The following is a 22751-nucleotide window of genomic DNA, read 5'->3' on the forward strand; positions in this document are numbered from 1 at the left end:
CATGCTGGATCACTGCTAGCCATCACGCCTCGCCTGGATTATTACTCCTCACAATTATTCCGCTCTCACCTTCTGCGCCCGCTTTGCGAAATCGCCAGCCTCCGAACATTGCGGCGACTGGCAACGCCACCAACCTTGCTGTCTCTCCCAGTACCTCACCCTCGCGCCAAGCCTCTTTGCAATGCCATGCTCCTTCCCATCTCGCCCATCGCTCATCTTCCTCTGCCTCACATGCCTCACCAGCTCACACCCGATCTCGGCCACAGTCGCCGTGTCACTGTCACGCCCTCACTGATCGCCAGGGACGTCTCTGATCTAGGACATGGTAGCGTTGCGGCGCTACTTTCAGTCTGTCAGTCTGTCAGTCATGCAATACAATGCTGCAATCGCTGCTACTAGGCAAACGCTATCCAGCTGACCCCTCCCCATTCCACTGTGGCTTGATGTCATCGCCGCCAGCCGTAGTCCAGAAGTTGCACTCCACATCACGCCGGTGCAGCGTGACAGAAGCTACAGGCGTCACCTTGCACGCCGCTTACGCATCATGCTTTTGACGCGCCGAGCTGGCCAAACAACGCGTCCGACAAGCTCTGCATACCGCTCCCACCAAACCAACAACCGACGCGAGTGAGCATGACGCACGTCTACAAACGTGCAGACGTACTCACTTCCGCGCCGCCATGCCGGCTTACTGGGTCATGTCAGGTGCCGTTGTGATCAGATCGCATTCTTGCCCGACGGGGGGTGGCGTCGACAGGTGCGGCAACCCCGGAGACGAGGCCGTCAAGCACGGGCGGCTGAATTGACGCCTCGTGGTGACAATTTGCACCCGGCCATGGGTCTCATGTCCCTTGTGACCCGCCCGCAGTTGCGGAGAACTGGTACGCGCCACGCCCTGCCAGCGCTGAATACCAGACGCATTATTGGCTTCAATCGCTTTCCAGCCGCGCCAGCCGCCAGCCAGCGATTCGTGGGCTGCGAGTGCCATCTCTCGTAAGCCCAGGGTGGATCCTGCAATTTCCATGGCCTTCTGACAATCTGGCAATCTGTCCTCCAGCTGAGCATCGCGCCTGATTTTTCATTTGTTTCTCACCCCGCTTGCCCTCACCGCCCTTGCGCAAAACTGAAAGTTAGCCGCGTCGGCGACAGCCGGGCCGAGTAACGCCAGAAGCAATGTCAGTAAGCCATACTGTACACTCGGAAGCGTCTGACGGCGATACCGAGCCTGAAGCGCGATGCGAAGCATGAAGGTGATGGGGGTGAAGGCGATCCGAAGGCGAAGTCGGAAGCGTGGGAGCGCCGACGTTTCCGGAGAAGCATCGAGACGAGGGCGCAAGTGATGTGCGACGGACCGCACTGCAGATCTCACCGATCCCCCTGTCCCCACCCCATGGCCAGGCCGTTTCACGTCGGCACGCGGATCCCGCGGAAAGCGGCGTCTGCCCTTCTGCTGAAACCCGCGCACAGCCATGCACCAGCGCACCAGTCCACATGCGTCAGGCGACAGGCGACATCGCATTGCACTCCATTCCATTCCTCGCATGCACCAGATCAACAGTGCCGCACCGCGGGACATTACCACCACACCTAGCGTCCAGCGCTTGCCGGCACATTTTGCAGGGTGCGCGGCAGCGTCGCCTGCTGGCCGTGGCCATTGCATCATGCCCTACGCTCCACATGGCCAGGCCTTGGCCGTCGTCATCACGCCTGGGGAGTTTGACGGCCTTGACAGCTTGTTCATCGCGTCCATCGCGCTCATTGTTGAACAGGGCGAGGCGCTAACATGCAGCCTGCCGCGCGCATGCCGCGCGGACCGGAGGCGTTGGTTCGGAGGCGGAGGCGTCACTCGATGGGCAGAATCCAAACAACGCGGCGGGTTAAGTGGCGTCCCCTCGCGCCATTCCTTGGCTCGTCTCGGCATGTACGTACCCGTCGCCGAGACGGAGCCGGTAGTTCAACGCGGATCCGGTGGCCACGAAAAATAACTTGTTTGGACAAGGCAGTTTCAAAGTTGGACATACATGCGACCCGACAGTGGTGACTGACTGTCGCTCACCTCTACTAACAAGGTGACAGCTTACTCAATCTGAACGTCAAAGCTCAGAGCTCAAATCCGCAAGACGCCGACGCTTATCTGCGCTTCAGCCTCGTCCGCAGGCCGCACACCCACGCTCGGGACGCGCTCCAGACCCCCGGCCCGCGCGGAGAACCAAGGCCCGAGTGCTGTGTGCCGCATGTCGCAGGCACAGGTACATGCCCGCGTCTGTGCGTGAAACGCGGCGCGAGGCAGATCTCCACCCCATCCCGATCGGAGCGTTGCGCGGCCGAGTCGCGGCCCGGCTGTGCGCCGAGGGTTCCGCTCGCACCGATGCGTCGCGTCGCGCCGCGCGTCTCGCGTCGAGCTTCGCGCCACTGACGGGGCGAACACGCGCTTTGGAACACGCGACGCGTCCGTATTCCGGCGTTCGCCCCGCCCCCGCCAGCGAGCACTGAGGCCTCGCTCCGCATCCGACACTCGCCCCCGCTAGTCCGCGGCCGGTATACCGCTGTGCCGCTGTCGTGGTGCCTCGCGTGTCTCGGCGCGCTCTGACCATGCCTTTGGCACGCCTTCTCCCGACGCCCTTCGACGGTCAGCCATGCCAGCCACCAGCCCTTCCCGGACGCCCCGGAGCCCGCCACCCGACTCGTGCGCTCCTGTCTAGCGTGACTGGCTCGCGCGTAGGAACGTCGGAGCGGCCAGATCTCCGCTCCCAGGAAGCTTCCAACCATCCCATCCCATCAATGTCCGCCACACACTTCCCTAGTGCCTGCGCTCGGCTCATCGCAATACCTGCATAATGTTCTGGTCACGCCGGCGTCTCCCTCCTCTCCCTCCTCTTCGTCGGCTGCATACCTTCTTCATCTCATTAACGCTTGGGCGTACAGGCCAGACCTGCCCGCGCCTCATGAACACACACTCTCCCTGGTCCAGCCTGACGTCTTTGCAACGCCATGCCGCTGGCTACACGCGGGTCGGCGCCCACGCGGAGCCGGCACGCTGCCCCGCAATTGCCGTCTGAACCGTTGCGTCGTCGACATCGAACAGCGTGCTAGGTGTATCCTCCCGTCTCCGCCCAAACGTGTCATACCGGTGCAGTTCGCCGCCACGGAAGGAAGGCATGTGACTCATGTGACTTGCGCGCGGCGTTGGCGGAGACTGAGGCGTGGGCGTGCTCGGGCTCCCGGCCGAGAGAGGTGCAGCGCGGTTGGTAAGGACGGGGTCGAGGCGCAGCTTCAAAACATGGCCTCTTTCACTCCCCGGCTGGCTTGCAGACTGCGCGTCGGCTCGCGCCCCGCGCACCTTTCGAAACCCGCCTGAGTTGCGGATGGTACCGTGGACGCGAAAAGCAGTCGCGTCTCCTTCCCCTGGAGCAGGGGTGCTCGCCCCTCCGCTCGCACCAGAAGAATCGCTCGGACCCGTCCAGGTTCGCGCACCTCCGTGGCTAGCCTCTCCATAAGTTGGCGGGTTGGTCGAGTCGGCATATTCGTATGTGGATTCAAACGACGCGCGATCGTCTGTGTCAAGACGCACCCATCCGTACCCGGCCATCGTGCCGCGGTCGTTGACGCTGGAGAGCACGCCGACACCGCCGGGGCGCTTAAGGATCGACGTCCGCGGCCGCAGGTTGGCCATGGCGGTTGCCTCGGCTGCGTACGGATCGATTCGGGGGCCGCGAGAGGTGCGCCGCCGTCGGAGGATGAGGTAAACAGCAAAGATCGCGAGTGCAGTGATGACGATAAGACCCTGGGTTTAGCGCGACGTACGGCTTCAGGCGGGTGGAAGAGACATGGGGCCATGAGCAGCGGGCAGTTGGGAGTGGAGAGTGGGTTTTGAAGAGGTGGAAAGTGGAGGGAGGGTATGAATAGTTGGCCCTGGGCAGGAAAGCCATGCTTGTGTGCTGATGGGCGGGAGGAAGCTGTTGGGCTCGCCACGAGCGCTCTGCTTTGATATGCGACGGAGGCAGCGCGCACTCACTAAAGCGAGTCCGACGGTCACCCCAGTGGGCCTGGGATCAGCAGTGCTAAAGGTCTCCCCCACAAAGTGTTGGACTCCGAAGTCGAGCCGGTGGCGGTTGCCGTCGATGTCTGCATTGTCGTTGGGAGGTCTGTTGTGGTCAGGACCGCGAGACTCTGCAGTCAGTCAACGTATGCATAGTGCGGGCACATACGATGCTGCCTGTAGTCAGCGTAAGTGCCAGAGGGAGATCAAACCTGGTGATTCGATCTGAGCGCCGACCTCAGTCAACTGTCGGATCTGGCGTGCGATCTGGACCGACATGGCGGACCAAAGATATGTGATGACTTTATCTGCAAAGGTTGTGAGAGTGCCGAGAGCGTATCGTCGCGATAGGATTACAGCTTGTCGTCGTCAGTGGTTGAGGTTGTGTGAGTGATGGGTAGAGGAGAGTCAAAGTGATCGGAAGAACGGTCGGCACTATGTGCGGCGCGAAGCGTGTAAGTGTGTGCCCGTGTGCGAATGCGGTACAGCATCGCATTGCACGTGCCCTCCTCTACCTTCTGTGTCCTCGTGTTCGTGGTTGTGATGGTGCACTGTTCTCTGCACCCAGCCGCAAGGCGATGTTTGCGCTTCTCTCATTCTCCACACCTACACAGCTACACAGTCCGACCAGCTCTCCCCCAGTTGGCCGGCCCTCAGGCTTGCTCGAGGTCATCCATGATTGCGCGACCCCACCTGCTACGCATCGCAGATGATCGTCGCGATCGCCTTCCCTGGGGTTGTCCGAGCACAGGGTCGCGTGTCAAAGTGATCCAGAGCAGATGGGTCTCGCGGGCGGCCAGCGGTGAACACCATGGGCACGCTCGGCGAGTGATACAGCTCGTCAAGAGGTCAGACGTGCAGTTGTATGAAGCAGTGTGGCGAGGGGATATGCCATGTTCATGTCGAGATCAAAGCGGGGCGGGCTGGCACCGCATCACGTGCTCCGTCGTTCACGAGAGAAATGGACTTAGGAAGTGGGGCAGCGGGTCTGTTGAGATCGGCAGCGTTGGCGTCGCACAAATGCACTCGAGAGTTCCGAATAGGGTTTAGAACATGAGTACAGGAGGCGGCCTGTAAGATCTCGGCGGGAGGCCGAAGAGAGTTGGGAAGCGACGCGCGATTGGTAAACTGAATCGACTGTGGGTAAGGTCAAGAACTTCCGTGGTGGTCTCCATCGTTGTCTCAGTGTTATCAACAAGCGGGGTATGGCTGGAAGCGGAGTGAGAAACCCAGGGCCGCCAACGAACGTAACAACGAGCGCGCAGAAGCGAGGAAGCTCCGTCGCACGCGTTGCCCATGTTCCAACATCGATAGTCACTCGTCCCACCTGTACAGACAATAAGTTGACCTGTTACGCCATGACGCCAGCTGCCACTCTACCAGACTGTACCCTCCCTCTTGACCTCCCTTCGTGACCTCGTCATCACTCTTGGCCACCTGTTCATTCGAACACTGGAGGCCCGCGGCGCGACTTGTACCCACCGAAATTTCGCGATCTTCAGATCCCTTAACTCAGTTGGTAGAGTGTCAGATTCCAACGTGGAATAACCCGCTCCAAGGAGCTTCCTGACGGTCGTGTGTTCAAGTCGCACAGGGATCGGGCAAAGGCCTCTCTTTTGCTGTCTCCTCTAGCAATGCTCGGGACGTGGAATTTCGCGATCTTCAGATCCCTTAACTCAGTTGGTAGAGTGTCAGATTCCAATGTGGAATAATCCGCTCCAAGGAGCTTCCTGACGGTCGTGTGTTCAAGTCGCACAGGGATCGGGCAACAGCCTCTCTTTTGCTGCCTTCTGACCTTGCTAGGTTTTCGTGATGTAGAAACGCAAGAACTCGAGGCAATGAGCGAGAAGGAGGCGGCGATCTGCAGGATCCCTTAACTCAGTTGGTAGAGTGTCAGATTCCAACGTGGAATAACCCGCTCCAAGGAGCTTCCTGACGGTCGTGTGTTCAAGTCGCACAGGGATCGGGCAAAGGCCTCTCTTTTGCTGTCTCCTCTAGCAATGCTCGGGACGTGGAAACGCAAGAACTCGGAAGAGAGCAAGTGGGCACACGGGGAGTTGGTTTTTCAGTGCGCTTAGGGCAGGAGTTCGATCCAGAGCCGTACTGCCGGATTTCCGGTGCGTGCACTCGAGAGCCACGAGTGAGTACGCTACGCCCAGTGCGCGTCGCTCAGACCGTTAGACATTGATTTCAGTTGTGCGAAGGCGGCATGGTGATGCCACTCTGCGTACAAGTGCTACCTCCAGATATCGCCTACCCGAGCTGTCACCTTTCATCTCGTCCCGGCAACCCACAAAGAGTCCGCTCCTCCGACAAATCCAACTAATGTACCGAATGCATGTCTATGAACCCCCTGCCCTACTCAGCCTTGGCCTTCTTCTTGCCCTTGGCCGGTTTCTCCTTCACTGCCTTCCGCTTGCCCGTGACAGGTTTTGGCTCCTCCACCTGCGCTGCACCGTTCACCTCAGCCTTTGCCCCGTCCGCCTTCTTCCCCTTCCCCTTCCCCTCCTTGCTCTTGCCCTCCTTCTTCGACAGCACAGCCCCTAGCTGCTGCAGAAGCGCATGCACGCCCTTCATGTCCTTTGTCCGTCCAGCCTTGACGCTCTCGAGGACTGTCGCGAGACGTGGGGCATCACACGCGTCCCCAATGTCCAGAGCGCGCGCGGAGCGCGCGACAACGAGCGCGAACTTGGCCGCGTCCTTGAGCCGGTCGGCCTTCCATTCGCCGCCCTCAGCCGCCGCCTCGAGCACAGTATACACGTCGCTCATCGAGCCCTTGACCACCGCCTCGGCGTCGGCTGCTGTGATCTCGCCAGCCTTGACCAATGCGGGTGCTTGCGAGAGCAGCGCGCCGAGCAGCGCATATGACTGGGCGTGGCGATATGCGTTCGCGGCCTTGCCGTCCTTGAGGAGAGTTATAATCTCGCTCGCGAGCGGCCATGCCTTGCCCGCGTTCCGGCGGGCGTAATCCTGCAGGAATGGAGGGTGAACGCCGGAGTGCTTGCGTGTCACGAAGTCGGCCAGCGTAGCCTTGTACTCCTCGAGCGCCTGGGCGGGCGCCACACGCGCGGCGAAGAGAGACGCAGCGCTGCAGAGACCCGAGAACTCGGCGGTGGGGGCGCGGCGCGCTAAAGAGTGGATCTCGGAGAGGATCTTGCCTGCGCGCTCGAGCTCAGCCTCGTCGCTCGAGGCAGAAAGAGTGCTCTTCAGCCGCGTGCGCAGAATGCCCGCGGCCTTGTTGCCGAGCTCGCCCCCACCGCGCACCACGTGCAGCAGAGGCAGGAGGAGCGCGAGTGCCAACGGTGTCGGCCGGCGCAGGAAGACGTCAAAGAAGTCGAGCACCCGGTTCTTGAAGTGCAGCGCCTCGGTCGCCGCGTGCTTCAGGTCCGCCTTCTTGCTGCTCGCTTGCTGCTTGAACACGGCGGCCAGCTGCTCATCGACCTTCATCATCTGCTCGTCGTCCCACACGCTCTCGTCGTCGCTGTCGTCCTCACCGCCCTCCTCCTTCTCGTCAAGCACGCCAGACACCTTGAGCGCCTCAGCCACGCGGCGGCGGAACTCGGGGTCGACCTCAGCGTTGGCATCGGTGTCGTCAGATGCGACCGATTCGTCATCCGACTCCTCCTCGTCCTCATCATCAGAGTGGTCGCAGTCGGGGCCGTGTTCGTGCTCCTCGTCGTCATCTTCGTCGTCATCCTCGCCCTCAGCAGCCGCCGCGCCCGACTGCTCGAGCTGAGCCACAAGATGCTCCACAGCACTCGCCGTCATGGCGGGCACAAGCATGCCGAACACCTGGTTCGCGAGAGTGCGGAGGTCGGCACTCCCCTTGTCCAGTAGTGCAACGAGGACATCGAGTAGGGCGTCAACGGGAGGCGGAGCGTCCTCGTCCACAGGCTCGGCCTTTTTGCGTCCGCGCTTCTTGGCGGGGAACAGAGCGCGGACAGCGCCCACGGCCTCGTCCAGCATGTCGAGCGCGTCCTCAGCCTCGTCATACGTCTGTAGGACGAGGAAGGAGACCAGAATACGCGCACCACGCGCGGCCGGCTCGTCACCGAGCGGCGCAAGAGCCGCGAGAGCATCAGAGCGGATCTTCTTGATCTCGTCGTCGGCGTCCGTGACGAGCTCGACGGCCGAGCTCTTCTCGAGAGTCGCCATTGTGTCGAGCGCACGCGTAAGCCACAACTTGCCCGTGCTGTCGGTGCCCTCCTTCCCATCCTCCTTGTGAGCGGTGACCTCAACAAGGACGGAGAAGAAGCGCGCGCGCGCGGTCGCCGCGACGACGTCCGAGAGGGGAGGCTTGGGCATGGCGCGGAGGGCGACGATCTTCGAGCGCTTGTCGGCCTTGCGAATCAGGAAAAATCCGTGCACGAGGAGCGCTTCCAGCACGCGCGTAATCCAGCTGTCCGCGCGGGGCACGGCGCCGTTGCGCGCGAGGGCAAGCATCTGGTCCAGCGCCCAGGTGCGGCGCTCATCGAGGCCGCCCTCGTCCTCGCTAACGAGAACATTCTCGAGGTACCCGACGTACTTCTCAACGCCGTCGACCGAGAGCGAGCTCATGATCCCCTCAACCGTCTTGGTCTTCGTGACGCGGTCAAAGTCAGGGCGGCCGTGCTTGCCAACGAGTTGAGAGAGGAGCGTGAAACCGGCGGTTGGGTCAGCCTTGACGTGCTCGTTCACTTTGCGAGCGACCTGGACAGCCGCTTTGTGGAGGTGGCGGTCGGTGGAAGAGAGGTTGTTCATCCACGAGCGCATAAAGTTGGGCGTGAAGACGAGGGGGACGTTGTCCGCCGGCAGCAGGGGGAGAGCACGCTCAAACACCTGGAAGCCCCAGTATTTGCGCTCAGCGGAGGAGGTGTTGGCGAAGAGTGCTTCATCAACGACGGTGCGGAACAGCTCGGCGAATGGCGCAATCCCTGTCGCCGAGTGCGTGAAGTACTCAGCGAAGATGCCATCCCACACGAAGTGCAGCTTGGGCTGGTACGTGCCCGCGCGTGCGTCGTCCTCGCCGCCCTCTTTAAGCATGCGACCGAGAGTAACGAGGTTCGGCGACGTAAGGAGCGGCGTTGACTTGAATGTTGGTGAGAGCAGCGCCTTCCAGTCGAGATCCGGTGCGCCCCGCTGCAGCGCGAGTGTGAGCGCAACCTTTTCTGGCGACCATGCGCGGTCCGCGTACACGCGCTCCGTGAGGCGCTCGAGCGCCTCATCCTTCCACTCGACACTGGCGGCGAGAAGCCCCTCGGCTGCCCGAAGCAGTCCCCAGCCTGCAGCCTCGGCGAGCCACGCCTTGGAGTCTGCGAGTGCCAGCAGGCTCTCGAGCACTGTCGAGAAGTCGTCAAGGGTCGCAGATGGCGCGAAGAGCAGCCCTGAGTCTACGACAGCCATTACACCGAAGAGGCGCGCAAACATCATGTCGCGCTCGTCACTCCCCTTCATCCCCTTGCTCCACTGCGACGCGCGCAGAAGGAGCGAAAGCACTTGCGCTGCGGTCACGTTCTGAGAGCGCGCAAGCAACTGTTGTCAGCCATATCCTTGAACTAGCTTACTTCAGTCAGGGCAACAGCAAAGCCGAGTCGGCTGTGCTCACGCGACGAACCCAATCCGCGGACCAGTCGCTTGATGCAGTATACCACGTCCGGAGCGTTATTGCGTGCCAGCGCTGCATCGAGCTTGGCGGCAAGAACTGGGTCAACAGCGCTTGGCCCTTCTTCTTCATCGTCTCCGTCCACCTCCATACCCGATTCGGATCCGTCATCGCCCTCATCGTCGTCGTCTTCGTCCTCGTCTCCGGATGCCTTCTCGGGTGCGGAGTAGGTTGCTTGGAATGTCTGGGCAGCCGCGACAAGGTCGGCGCTCGCTCCCAAACGCTTTTCACGAGAAGATGACGCCAAGTCCCAGAACAGGGGTAGCACGTTAGACGCCATGATGTCGATCGTGCCGGAGTTGTTTAAGAGGAGTCAAACTGGCAGATGTTGGTGGCCATCACAAAAATCTCTGGTACTTGCGGGGCACCAAGCGGGGGCAAAATTTCCGGCGGTTCACTCTGTACCTGTCAGTGCGTGGCCTGACGTTGCGCCGCCGATCGCAGCCGAGCGCTTGACAACATAGAATACATGCATGTGATGACGTGCGCTCTGCCAGCCTACAGCTCCATACCAACATCCCCATCTGAAGGGGCCGTTGCCCCACCCTCGGGCAGAGGCGGCTGCCAAATGCGGCTGCGCTGTCAGTTCCCACTTGCCATTTCAATCTTACATGGTACCGTCGTCACTACATGACGCGAAGAGCTTGCGGCTGAGGATCGGGTTCCACGCAACGGCGTTGACGGACGCGGTGTGGCCTGAGAGGACCTCAATGGGGGTCGTATTATTATTCTGCCACACATACACGTAACCATCTGGACGTCAACTGCTGCTCAATCTGTCAACTTACCCTCACTTCCGCTGAGCACGAAGCGGTCTCTGGGCGCACCGAAGCAGCTCTTCATCTGGAACCGTGCATGGACATGCCCAACGAACGTGCGAGTGAGCTGCAGTCTTCCCTCTAGAGAGTACAGCTGTAACTCGTCGGGCATGCAGCTGACGAGTACGCTCTTGCCATCATGCGAAAGCTTGACACTCGTGACATCGACCTGCTTCGTGTCAGAGGTGAAGTCGATGACCTCATGGTTATCGATTCGGATGACCACAACGCCGCGGTCCATGTTGCCATACTCAAATGAGTCGTCATTGCGGCGTGCACGCGTGACGTCCACCTCTGGACGCTGCGAGCTAGACTGCGTTAATTGATTCTGAACAGGAACGCGGCGGAGCCAGGTCGTGGCCGCAACGATGCGAGAGCAGTCGGGCGTGATGGCAAAGTCGCGTAATTGCATGTTTCCCAGGCTCCAATTGCGGGTGATGGTTCCTGAGCGGTCATAGAACACGACCCTGGGGTCCAGAGAACATACGACGAACTGCGACCCGTCTGGAAGCCACTGCACTGCGCTAATTTCGTCCTTGTGGGGAGTGTCCTCGAGTGTCACGTCCGACCGCCGACCCTGCTTAACGTCCCAGATGAAGATCTGCTCGTCCGAGGCAGTCACAAGGGTCTGGCTGTCGGGTGACCAAGCCATCGCGTCAACAGCCCCGCGATGGCCCTTGAGGTGGTGTAAAAAGCTGATTGAATACTGCTGACCGTTTTCCGCCGAGGGCGGTTTGAGCTGCCAGATGACGACCGTCTTATCCTTGCTTGCCGACGCTAGCATGTAGCCGTCCGGGCTCCACTCGATCCTCCAGACTTCGTCTTTGTGGTCCATGAGGACATGTGTTGTCACCGATGGGAACGAGCCGCTGCTGCAAACGTGGTCGGTGTATAGAGATATGGGCTCGTTGTCGTCGTGGAAGAGGCAGGTTAACTGCTGGTGCTGTCGAGCTTGATCGAGCAGAGTGGCCAAGCGCCGCTGTGGTACCATGATCTTGGGTGAAATGTCTTCCTGGAGACGTTCGAGCAGCTGTCGACGCGAAATGCCAGCTGCACCATCCCACTTGGCTCGTTCGTAGAGGTCATCGTTTACTGAACACATCATATACCTTAAAGTGTCAGCTGACTCGTCGTTGACGCTAAGCTCGCGACTCACCCAGAGAGATCGTGCAGTGAGGAGGAGTCAGCGGCACACGCCGCGAGTTCATTTCTCAGCACGTAAAGCGCTTTCTTCTGATGCCCGGCTTCAAGGAACTCGAGGTACTTCTGCCGCGCGATGAGGTACTTTGCGCGATCAATGGGGTGCTCGTGAGTTGTGGCCTTCGTCTTGCTCGAAGAGATGCTGTTGCGCGATGACTCAGGTTCAGATGTGTTGACGGAGGTCTCCGGGGCGGGGGCGATGCCCACAGCTGGAAGGAGGGCGGTGGCTTCAGCCCATCGCCCTCCCAAAATGGCGGCCTCAAAGTCACGCGCCGCGCGGGTTGCGAGCGTGTAGCCTGATTCTTTGGCGAGAACCTCTCCTGCTTGACTATCTCGTCAGCTTCAAATGACGTGAGGAAACCCACTGGTATCCCATGTCATGAAGGCCTTGGAGCATGAGTCGGACAAGCTCCTCACGGTCGATTGGCATGCGGCGCCCGAGTGGTTGACTGCGCTGCAGGGCCCGAGCCCGTGACGAATCAACGATATTTGCCACCGAACTGTCCGCCCTCATGAAGTCGGCATCTTGAGTGGCGGACCAATCCTTGTCATCGGCGTAGGCCAGATTGCCACTGGGGCGGTATGACTGGACTTGCTCAATGATTGACGGAGTGAGGTTGTAGGGACCACCGTTGACTGCGAGGGCAGAGGGAGAGCCATCAGAGACACCATTGCTTGTGCCGTTCGATGACACAGGGGGCCCCATGGTGCGTGAGGCGGCCTCGGTTGTACGGGTCGTGGTGAAGGATGAAGGGAAGGGGGTGGACGTGTGAGGAACAGTGTCCGACGTGCGATGGCGTTGAGAAGGGCGTTGGGCAGAGTCTTCAGTATCGCTTACAGACCTGCGGCGAACAGTCCCTCGCTGCATTTCGCCGCGTCCAGACAATGGCAGAAGGTAGATTCCAGGAGATTCGTGGGCGTGAAATCGGAAAGAATAAGGGGAGGATCAGAATAAAGCGTAGAGAAGAAGGGGGGAGGGGGAGAGCGGGGTGTCAGCGATGGGCGGTCTGGGATGGAGCGGGAGTGCGCGAGTGCGATTAGGGAGGGACGACGGAGGGATCGGGGAAGAGTATGGGCGTAGTGGATGGTGTCGGTTGCGTGGAGCGCGTAGAGAGGAGGGGAAAGAGCATGCACTGCAGCGTTTGGGGTGGAGGTGACGCGTGGAAGGTGTTGAGCGAAGAAAGAAGAGAGAGTGAAGGACAGAAAAGGGAGGCAGAGCGGGTGGAACCTGCGCGGCCAACACACAACTCACACTTGTATCTGCCGTCACAATCGTAGGCGTATCTTGGTGGGGGCCAGTGGCAACACGCCTCGGAGCTTCTCCCGATGCACCAGTGACGCTCGAGGGATATTGATATAATGACAGTGGGCCGACGTCGGTGTCGGGCTGTGACAGAGTTGAGGCCACGAAGACGGGATGGGGCGCGTTCCCCGTCCCTGCGATGGAGGATGAGAGCAAGTGGGGGTGCCGCGGCGAGAAGACACCTCAGCGTTGCAGGTCAGGCCAACGGCAATTCGGGACTGGCGCACAAGTGAAGCCAGTAGCGTTCCAGTGCTGGATTGAAACAACTACCTGGATAGCCGCGCAACTTGCACTTCACTCAGGAGATGAGTGACTGATGGTGCGTAGATGCTCGAGGTAGGGAGGGGAAGGAGAGGAGCGATGGGGGATATGAGGATGATGGGAGGAGCGGTTGTACGAGGGCTGTCCTGCGGACGATCGGGCGAGTCGTAGCTTGCTGGGTGAACAGCTCGATACGGTCTGAATCTGAGGATTGGATAGCAGATGCGCGAGAGAAGATCTAAACCGCGGACAGCGGGCTGAGGTGATGGAAGGGAGGACCGGAGGAGATTGAGAGCTGTATCGCTGAGCCGTCGCCGGGTTGCTAGGACATGGGCACGGAGGTCGGTGGGGCTGGAGCTCACTGCCTCTGACGTCGTTCCTACTAATGAAATTAGGATCCGCTAAAAATGCTACCACACATGTAAACTAATGAGTATAATACATGACACAATTCAATCAACTCTGAAAACTTATTTCAGCTCACGTTAACCACGCGAGCTTAGAGTGATGTGGCATCACAGGCTCCCGAGAGGCCGCGAGAAATCCAATGATCCAACTGCCTTTCGCTAACGATAGCAATGGCCATCCTTGCATGCTGTCGTGAAGTAGTCTGAATTTTTGGCACTTTGTCTTGAAGCGCTCTGCGCTTCTGGTGCGTAGGTACGAAGGAGGACACGATTGCATGTGACCTCTCTCAAACGATTCGGGACATGAAAACCAGGCGCCATTAGGTGGAGAAATTTGATTCCGCATATTGGCTCGACGCGTCTGTCCCCCATGTCGCGCGCCGTTCGTGGTCCGCGGCGAACCACACAAATCGCATCCCACTGCGGTTGACGCGACTCACTCTCTCACTCCCCGCACTCCTCGCCACTGGCCACTGAGCTCTCCTTCTTCTTCCTGTCTTTTCATTTCAATCCTCCATCAACATTCCCGTCGCTCTCCACTCCCCACCCTAGACCCTCCACACGCGCAAGCACTCAACGCGCGACGCGTTGACGATCGACGAAGCTTGGGTCCAACATGAACGTGATCGATCTTTCCATGTTGAGCCCAGTCTCGGACTCCCCCAGCTCCCCACCACCACCACCAGGAGGCTTGACAGGAAGCAGCAAGCGCAAGGCGGACGGTGGGTTCAATCTCGCGCCACACACTGATGGAACAGCCCAGGACGAAATAGGACATGACATGGACAAGAGGCCCAAGCTTAGCGGTTCGTGATGGCGGCGTGGTTATCGTGCGCGCTAACCGCAGACGGCCTCGAGGTCAAATCTTTCACAATTCATCTCTCCCAGGATCCGTACCAGCGCAGCCTTCCGCGCCGACGTGAGTGTGCTGGTGCCAACTGCGGTTCAGTGGACTCACTCTCAGGTCTCCTTAACTTCGAAGGATGGCTGCTCGATGCCGAGGAGGCGGGGACGCCGCTTACTTCTATTCCGGATGAGTTCCACGATTTGGTCGCCATGGCGGGACACGAGCAATCAGCGATCACCGTCAGCAGCCTGGTGAAGAGCATCAAGGCGGAACTTGTGAAGGGGGAATCGAGAGGTGAGTCTACCGTGTAATGGTCACTGATGTCTTAGACACTTTACGAAATGAGCTTCTTACGCCGCTGGTCGAGAAGCTGTTCTCTTTCAAGCAATACGGATTCCGACCCTCTGATTTCAGTGGCCTCCGAGTTCCCACGCGCATGCAGATCCGCTGCTGGGAGGTCAACGACCTTGACAAGTACTTCCCCGCTGACCGTGTTCTTGAGCTGAAGGCGCGCCGCGCTGAAAGGGAGCGGGCACGTGAAGAAGTCGAGCGCATGCTTGCCTCTATGGACAGCATTGAGAGGAACGACTGGTTGAGGGGCGAGAAGGAGGGCAAAGAAGTCAAGCTTCTCGTCGCCACGCCTGCCGCTGGCCCGTCCACCTTCCCCGCATCGACTTCTGGTAGCCTAAATCGTGCCACACGCGAGACCTCAGCAACTTCGTCCAGAGATCGCAGCGCGTCTCCATCAGGGCGTGGTAAGAAGTTGACTTCAGCCGAGGTAAGTAGAAGGCTGGCCGTGACTGTCCGGAGTTGGACGGGGCGCTAATTTGCAGAAGGAAGAGGTGAAGCAGCGCAAGGAAGAGAAGCAGATCAAGAAGGAGGAGAAACGCAAAGAGCTGGAGGCGAAGGAGGTACAGCGAGAAGAGAAACGAAAGGAGTTAGAAGAGAAAAAGAAGGAGCTTGAGGAAAAGCGGCAAGTCCGTGAGGAGCAAAAGGCGTACGTCTGAGCGAATGACTAGTGCTGATGTCCAAGGGAGAAGGAGCGTGCCGAGCAGAAGAAGGCGGAAGTCAAGACGAAGCAGGCGAGCATGTTCTCCAATTTTTTCAAGAAGGCGCCGCCGCCTCCGAAGTCGCCGGCCAAGGCTCCTGAAGCTGGGCCGTCGAGTGAGTTCAAGCGCACTGTCTGCGCAGGAGGGAGACGCGCGGGAAGCTGACTCGCCAGAAAAGGAGCTTTCGGACTTCGAGCGGGCATTCCCGCCTGTAGCTCAGCGGGCGAACGTGCACTGGGCGCCGATCAACCGCTTCCAATCGTGTCTTTCCTCCTCAATTGAATCTCATACCGACGTTGCGACCTGGACCAGGAATGGTGAGTTACCCTAGTATCACATCTGACTGAGAGATTTCCTCCGAGACCACCTCGAGCGCCATAAGCAGAGCCGCCGCAATCCACGATCCGCACGCGGACAGGGCCTCAAGTCAGAGCCGATGTATGGTTCTGTGGCGGAGATGTGGGCGGAGTATCAGAGGGCCGAGGAACCGCGAGCCGTGCTGGACGAGCTTACAAATAAGCGCAAATTCCCGTGGAAAACGCTTGCCTTTGACCAGCAGGCCCGTCCGCCCTATGTGGGCACTTTCTCGAAGAGATCACTGGCCGTGGGACCTCGAACTCCTTTCGCTCAGGATCCCGTTTTTGACTACTCCTACGACTCTGGGGATGACTGGCAGGAGGACGAGGAAGAGGGTGGCGACGACGTGGACGAGCCAGTTGAGGATGGAGACGACGACGTGCCGCCTGAGGACGAGGGCGAGTTTGATGACTGGCTTGACAATACGGAGGACCCCATCTTCAACGGAGCGGACGCAGACACCGCTTTGACGGACCCGACTCACCCAGCCTCTCCCAAAAAGCGTGTGCCCGTTAAGCGCATTACGAAGCTCACACCTACCTGGACAGGGCCGATCTGGGAGAATGTTATCGCGGAGACAGCTGAAGGACACGACGAGTACCGCATCCAGCTGCTCAACGGTGGGGTTGTTGGTCAATCCCAAGCTGACAGTAGACACACCCTCGTCCATCGACCCGTTCAAGTACCAGTCGAGCGATGTGCAGCCTCAGTACAAGACCACATTCAGCGACACGGCTGTGGGCAACCAGCTGCGCGTACGGTGTCTCTTGTCCGCACAACCGACCAACACGCCTCACTATGCGCCTGCCCGTCCCCTGCCGTCGATGCCGTTGGGTGATGCGTCTTCCTCTGCGAATAAAATCACTCCCAAGGGCCGAACCCCGAAGGTCGCGTTTCCGGAGAAGCTCCTGCCCGAGTTCCTGCGCATTGTTGACGGCAATACTCGTATCATGACAGACCTCGTCTCGCATCTCAAGATTCGTTTCGACAAAGTGACGACCAAGGCCGCCATTGAGGCCAAGATCCGTGAGGTGGCTGTTCGGGAGGGGAAAAGTAAGGATTCGGCATGGAAAGTAAAGCCTGAGGCGTGGGCTGCTGCCGGCGTTACACCACCGATGCGCGGCGTTCAGAATGGGTCATCAACAGCCGCTTAGGCGCGCACACGCAAATGTAGATTGCGTCACCACAGCCATGAGACATAATAGTGGAGTGACCTCCTCATCATGCATGTACATCGCATAGCTCACAATGCTCTCACACCAGCCACCAGTTGCTCGACGTCGTCTCGCTCCTCGTCCGAGTTGGACTTCTCATCAACGGCTCCGCCTACGGTGTTGCCGAACTTGTCCACCTCGTCCTCGATAATGTTGCCGAATTTATCTGTCCTTGGCGGCTCGATCTCCTCCTCTTCACTTTCCTCCTCCCACCCCTCCCCAACGTGATTAGGATTAGCACGGAGCAGGTCGGCGTCGGCGTTCGCAATCTTCTCTGCCTTCTGCCGATCGCGTTCCTCTTGTAGCTCCCGCTGGATGACCTCCTGCATCTCGGCAACCTCCTCGTGCGTCTTGCATGTCCGATAGCGCGCGATGAGGTGACCGTTCATCTTGAAGAACGCATGACCCCAGCTGAACTTGGCAAGAAGAGCCTCGGCCCAGTCGGGGTGGCCCGTGATGTAGAAGCCAGCCGCGAGCGCTTCTACGCAGTTGAGACGCCATGGCTTGCCGTAATTGACCGGGTTCGTTGCAATCAAATAGGGCAGCAGTCGTTCGTGCGGCCCTTTGATCTTGTTGAATGGCACCTCGTCAAGCCGCGCCCACGAGCACTCGACCACCGCTAGCCCAGAGATCATAACCACCTCATCGTCGCAGGGCGCGATCGGCTTCTTGCCTTTCGGCCTGGCGTCAGTTGAATGGTTTCGGGTTAGGACGTACGTCAACACTACCCCGCGGAAGCGCTGCCCCACCCGCATTGCGGTGCAGAGCCCATGCCGCGCCAGCTTCTTGCCCGAGCAGCGCTTCGGATCGCAATGATCAAAGTCCCACATCGCGACGGGGACAGCAATGCGCACTTCCTTCTGCTCCTCCTCATCGGAGTCGTCGTCGTCATTGCCGCCGGATTCGCCTTCGGAGTCCTCATTGGAATACTCCTCTTCACTTTCCTCCCCAGACACTTCCTCAGAGCCGTCCTCCTCTTCCTCGTCGTCGTCGGAATCATCTGCTGTCAGTTTAATGGGGTGGCCACAACGAACCCTGCACAACCACCTGCACATCCCGTGGCCCACTCCTTGTCATCCTCCCGCGCGCAGCGCCGCGTCCGCGCCCACGAGCCCGCCCACGTCCACTTCCTCCTCTTGGCGCCGCGCCGCTGCGCTCCTTGTTAGGTTTGCCTGACTTGCCCATGGCGTTGGATTATGATGATGTTGGTTGCATAAGCGCCCTTCTCCGAATTCAGAAACTTGGCCCTCCGCACAGGGGAGATCACGTGAGCCCCACGTGTCTCACGCGTCACCATCCACAACCAAACAGGCGCGTTCACGCGTCTTGTCGCGATCACTCATTCTTACACCCATGGAGAGAGGAAGCCCTCTCGAGAGTCTCGTCTACTCAGTCCTGCCCGGACTGAGCCAGCTTCCTGGACGACAACGACAGGAACGCGTAAATGAGCTCGTCGAGTATGCAGAAGCCATCCTCACGAGGTATGAGATACAAGCCGGCTGATGCTAACGCCAGTCGCCTGCCATCCTCCGTTCCCCTTGGCGTAGGGGCACTTCCCGATGCCGCACGTCGACTGCTGCCTAAGAGCAGCGACGCGCTGCGATTTAACGCGCTGTGGAGTGCGATAGAGCGGAATGTGCGTCGCGATGAACGCCCATCTCATCTCTTCAGCCATTCTTGCGGCTGACTCCAGGGTACCCTTTCCGCGCCCAGCAAGCAACTCCAGTTCCTCGTGGCTTTGTCCGCTCTGAACCGATCATCTGAATCTACCTTTGCCTCTCCGCGCCGATCACACAATCGAGTCGACTCCCGTGGATTCGGAGCTCCTGCCCCACCACGAGCCGCCGCGCCGTCAGGTGAACCATCGCGCCCCGCCGCCTCGCCATCCAAGCCAGCACGGAGCAAGGCTGCCCTCCTTCGCGAATGGCGCACCGAGCGCGCCCGCAAACCTTTTCCTGAGGCCCTGCTGCTCCGTGACGCATTGTACTTGCTGCAGGGTATCGATGGCCGATACGTTCGCTTCGCTGTGGCACCGCCACCTGAACTGAATCCCTATCTCACCGAGCGAGGGAGGGAAGGGAACGGTACTGGCTTTCCCCTCGGCGCCAATGGCGTCACCATCCCGACTGACGTTGAGCCGCAAGTTTTGGGGATTGACATAGTTGCAGATGAGGCGAGGGTGAGTCACCTTGGCTTCGCTGTCTACAGGCCAAAGCTAATGATAGGAAGGATACATCGCTAAGCCGACGAGGAACATCCTTGTGCAGCTGTCTGAGCTGGGCGTCTTGTACCGCCAGATCACAAGCTTTGTTCAGGAGCATCAGGCTGCTGGGCCGAGCTCACGCAGTGGCATGGTCGTGCAGGTGAGTCGGGTTGTCGATGTATGTCACTGATGGGCAGAGTCTTTGTCACTTTCTTCATCACGAGCTGAGCGAGTACCACCGTCTGCTGGCGGTGCTGGAGTCGCAGATGAACCGAGGCGACGAGAGCACCCCTGCAGAATCTGGCCTAACTCTCATTCGATTGGGGCTGTGGACGGAGGACATGCGCCTCAAACTCCGCCTCATGGACAGCGTTGTCAGTGACGCGCGTAGCACACATGGTGGCGCTCTGGTATCCAAAATTCACAAGCACACAGCGCATGGCGATCCCTTCGTGCGCAGGTTCACAGACCAAATCTTGGAGGAGGTGTCCAAGCCCTTCTTCTCGACACTCCAACGCTGGATTATCTCAGGCGAACTACACGACCCTTTCAACGAATTTTTTGTCCAGCTTAACCCGGAAATCACGAGCAACGACGTGAACGCATTCACCACCGACTTGGGCTTTGAGGAGGGTCTGGACTCCGACGGGAACACAAGTGATGCGCACCAGGTCTGGGAGAAGAGATACATTTTCGTCAAGGCCATGATGCCCGGCTTCATCAACGAGGACTTTGGCAAGAAGGTAACTGGATTTCACGGGGAGAGCTGACAGCAGATATTTTCTACGGGCCGCTCTCTCAACTTCACTCGCTACCATTGCTATGACTCGGACTGGGTAGCAGAGCAGGCCGGCTCAGGCTCTAGCGCGCTTAAGTACTCTGACTTGAACGGGCTGGAGCATTCCATCGATGTGGCTTACTCCAAGGCGAGTAAGCACCTCCTTGAGACCTTCTACGACAAATACCACCTTATGGACCACTTGACGGCGCTCAAAAGGTACCTTATGCTGGGCGCGGGCGACTTTGTCGACCTCCTGATGGACTCCATGACGTTGCGCCTGGACCGTCCCGCGATCTCGCTGTATCGACACCATCTGACGTCCGACCTGGAGAGCGCGATCCGCGGCTCATCAGCCCAGTTTGATTCACCGGACGTGCTGCGTCGCCTTGACGCGCGCGTAAAACATTACAACCGCGGCGAAATTGGCTGGGAATGCTTCATGCTCGAGTATCGGGTCGAGGCGCCTCTTAACGCGGTTCTCGACACACGTGCAATGGAGGGGTATGGGCGCCTTTTCAATCACCTGTGGCTCTTGAAGCGTGTGGAGACAGCACTCACGAAAGGCTGGAAGCGCGCGACATTCTCCAGCCGGCAATTCGAAAGCCTCCCCTCCGTAGATGGAATTTGGCATATGTCCCGCCGACTTCAAGCAGAAATGGTTCACTTCCTGCGCAACATGCAGGCGTTCTGCCAACTCGAGGTGATTGAATGCTCGTGGGCCGCCCTACGAAAGACAACAGACAGACGAGACGGCGACTTGGACGCGCTCATCTTCGCGCATCGGACGTATTTGGATCGGGTGGTGCGCAAAATCCTTCTCCTCGGCCCACGCAAGGAGGACACTCTGCTTAATCTCGTCAGGACCGCGCTCGGCCACATCCTGGCTTTCACGGCCTCAATGGAGGAACTGTTTAAGTGGAGCCTGGGAGAGGCAACGCGGCTAGACCGCATCAGGGGTGCGGAGCGTGGGTTGAACGCGGACGACGCACGCGTGGCCGAATCTGAAGGCGAAGCGTCGCGTAAGAAGCTGCAAGACATCCGCCAACGAATCGACATCTGCGGCGTCGGCTTTCAGGATGCTGTGGGGAGCGTGTGTAAAGAAGCTGCTTCACATCCAGATTTGGACGTGCGGTTCTTGGCTATACGTATCGCATTTAATGGGCACTACTCGCTGCGGCGAGGAAAGAGGAAATCGGCAAAAGGTAATGCAGAGTGAGTGAAGAGGGCCCGTATTTTCATGCATGTATGTACTACTGAGAGGTAAATGTACCATTCTCGCGATGCTCGAACAGTCTTGTGGACCAGACTGTGAGCGTGTGCGCCCCACCTCGGCCACAGACGTATCTGAGGCGAAGGGAGTGCACTGCGAGGTAGGAATGTTCTTCCGATAGCTGTGACATCTGCAGTGGGAAAGAAGACTGCCGACGTGTCTAAGCTCGGGTCGCGCAAGCGCTGATGGAAACGTTAGTACATTGCGTCAGTACCCAGCCCCCCAGCCATTGAGCAGGACGGATACCTAAAACACAGCCGTGACCATGCGGTCGCGCCCATACTGATCTTGCACGACTTCGGTATGACCGGGCAAGAGAGAAGCCACAGTCTGTCCCTGTCCAGCGCCAATTTCGACCGCAATCTTTATCCCCGGACCCTCCCTCAACATGGATGGAGCGATGGCTGCGATGTGGGCGTAGAACGCCGTGCCGCCCTCCCCTCCCGCAAGGAGGGCACCCCTGTCCTCGTACGCTCGCACAGAGGGCGGGAGAGCATCGTACTCGGCCTGCGGGATGTACGGGGGATTGGCCGTCACCAGATCGACCGGTCCCACCTCTTTCTCGATTCTCTGCAAGAAATCGGGCGCGAGTATGTCCGCCTGCACCGTTCTTACCCTCCCCTCCATGCCCATGGCCGCGATATTCTCCTTAGCCAAAGAGACGGCATCAGGTGACACGTCGACTCCCACGGCTGTGAGGTCTGCCCGCAAATGAGCGAGGAGCAGCGGAATGCATCCGCTCCCCGTGCACAAGTCTAGTACACGTAGTGGGCGGGAAGGCAGGAGAGACGCGAGATGCTCGACGATATATGCCGTCTCGGGACGTGGAATGAGGACAGGGGGGCGACAGAGAAGCGTCAAGGGGCCAAAGTCGGTGTCGCCTGTTATCAGACCATGAAAAAGGCGGTTCATGCGTGGGAGCAAGGATGTCATGATTGCGTGAAATGACTTACCGAGAATGTACTGGAGCGGCTCGCCGCGAGCGCGCCGCTCAACCATGTCTTCCAAGTCCCCCTTGGCAGCCCGCATCCATCGAAGCTCGGCCTTCGCGTCCGCAGCCGAAAGCTCGGGATTGCGCGCCAGCCTAGCGAGGAGGGCTGAGGGGCTGCTGCATCTGAGAAGCCGGAGGGCAGGCCGCATAGCCCATGTGAGCCAAGAAGGAGGATGAAAAGGAGGAAAACAGCCTCGCCTCGCACCAGTAGTCATAGGATGGCAGATAAGGGTGCTGCGGAACCAAATCGATGCACATGACGTTCCTGTCCATCAACCGCCGCGAGGTCAATATGTAACCTCAACATAGGCGATGGAATGACTTGTGAGTGTCCCGCTCGCATCAACCAGCTTGGCAAGCAGGAGACCAT

At 59.4% G+C, this 22751-nt stretch overlaps 7 protein-coding genes across 7 annotated transcripts; 2 read left to right on the forward strand and 5 right to left on the reverse strand.

Annotated features, from left to right (window-relative positions):
• Positions 1-3001: 3001 nt before the first annotated feature.
• Positions 3002-3673, reverse strand: COLE_00917 (uncharacterized protein; the record flags this gene model as incomplete). The annotated part of the gene is made up of 1 exon (XM_018424481.2): positions 3002-3673. One exon carries the CDS (start codon positions 3671-3673, stop codon positions 3002-3004), a length of 672 nt encoding a protein of 223 aa, XP_018275403.1.
• A 2724-nt stretch (positions 3674-6397) lies between these two features.
• On the reverse strand, positions 6398-9960 carry COLE_00918 (uncharacterized protein; the record flags this gene model as incomplete). Its single annotated transcript, XM_018421403.2, has 2 exons — positions 6398-9550; positions 9583-9960. The coding sequence occupies 2 exons, from the start codon at positions 9958-9960 to the stop codon at positions 6398-6400; spliced, it is 3531 nt and encodes a 1176-aa protein (XP_018278293.1).
• A 218-nt stretch (positions 9961-10178) lies between these two features.
• On the reverse strand, positions 10179-12404 carry COLE_00919 (uncharacterized protein; the record flags this gene model as incomplete). Its single annotated transcript, XM_018423362.2, has 5 exons — positions 10179-10254; positions 10292-10433; positions 10469-11607; positions 11655-12026; positions 12064-12404. 5 exons carry the CDS (start codon positions 12402-12404, stop codon positions 10179-10181), a joined length of 2070 nt encoding a protein of 689 aa, XP_018278294.1.
• Positions 12405-14285: 1881 nt separating this feature from the next.
• COLE_00920 (uncharacterized protein) lies at positions 14286-17076 on the forward strand (the record flags this gene model as incomplete). The annotated part of the gene is made up of 10 exons (XM_018423363.2): positions 14286-14391; positions 14428-14475; positions 14517-14588; positions 14634-14810; positions 14846-15294; positions 15350-15513; positions 15550-15680; positions 15739-15882; positions 15916-16542; positions 16577-17076. The coding sequence occupies 10 exons, from the start codon at positions 14286-14288 to the stop codon at positions 17074-17076; spliced, it is 2418 nt and encodes an 805-aa protein (XP_018278295.1).
• An 89-nt stretch (positions 17077-17165) lies between these two features.
• On the reverse strand, positions 17166-17966 carry COLE_00921 (uncharacterized protein; the record flags this gene model as incomplete). Its single annotated transcript, XM_018420109.2, has 2 exons — positions 17166-17817; positions 17854-17966. The coding sequence occupies 2 exons, from the start codon at positions 17964-17966 to the stop codon at positions 17166-17168; spliced, it is 765 nt and encodes a 254-aa protein (XP_018278296.2).
• Positions 17967-18489: 523 nt separating this feature from the next.
• COLE_00922 (uncharacterized protein) lies at positions 18490-21336 on the forward strand (the record flags this gene model as incomplete). Its single annotated transcript, XM_018423364.2, has 6 exons — positions 18490-18617; positions 18652-18772; positions 18830-19315; positions 19362-19499; positions 19537-20082; positions 20116-21336. 6 exons carry the CDS (start codon positions 18490-18492, stop codon positions 21334-21336), a joined length of 2640 nt encoding a protein of 879 aa, XP_018278297.1.
• Positions 21337-21636: 300 nt separating this feature from the next.
• Positions 21637-22530, reverse strand: COLE_00923 (uncharacterized protein; the record flags this gene model as incomplete). The annotated part of the gene is made up of 2 exons (XM_018421404.2): positions 21637-22271; positions 22344-22530. The coding sequence occupies 2 exons, from the start codon at positions 22528-22530 to the stop codon at positions 21637-21639; spliced, it is 822 nt and encodes a 273-aa protein (XP_018278298.1).
• Between the last annotated feature and the right edge of the window lie 221 nt (positions 22531-22751).

Source organism: Cutaneotrichosporon oleaginosum, assembly GCF_008065305.1.
Source record: "Cutaneotrichosporon oleaginosum strain ATCC 20508 chromosome Unknown ATCC20508_contig01, whole genome shotgun sequence".
In the NCBI taxonomy this organism is placed as follows: Eukaryota; Fungi; Basidiomycota; class Tremellomycetes; order Trichosporonales; family Trichosporonaceae; genus Cutaneotrichosporon; species Cutaneotrichosporon oleaginosum.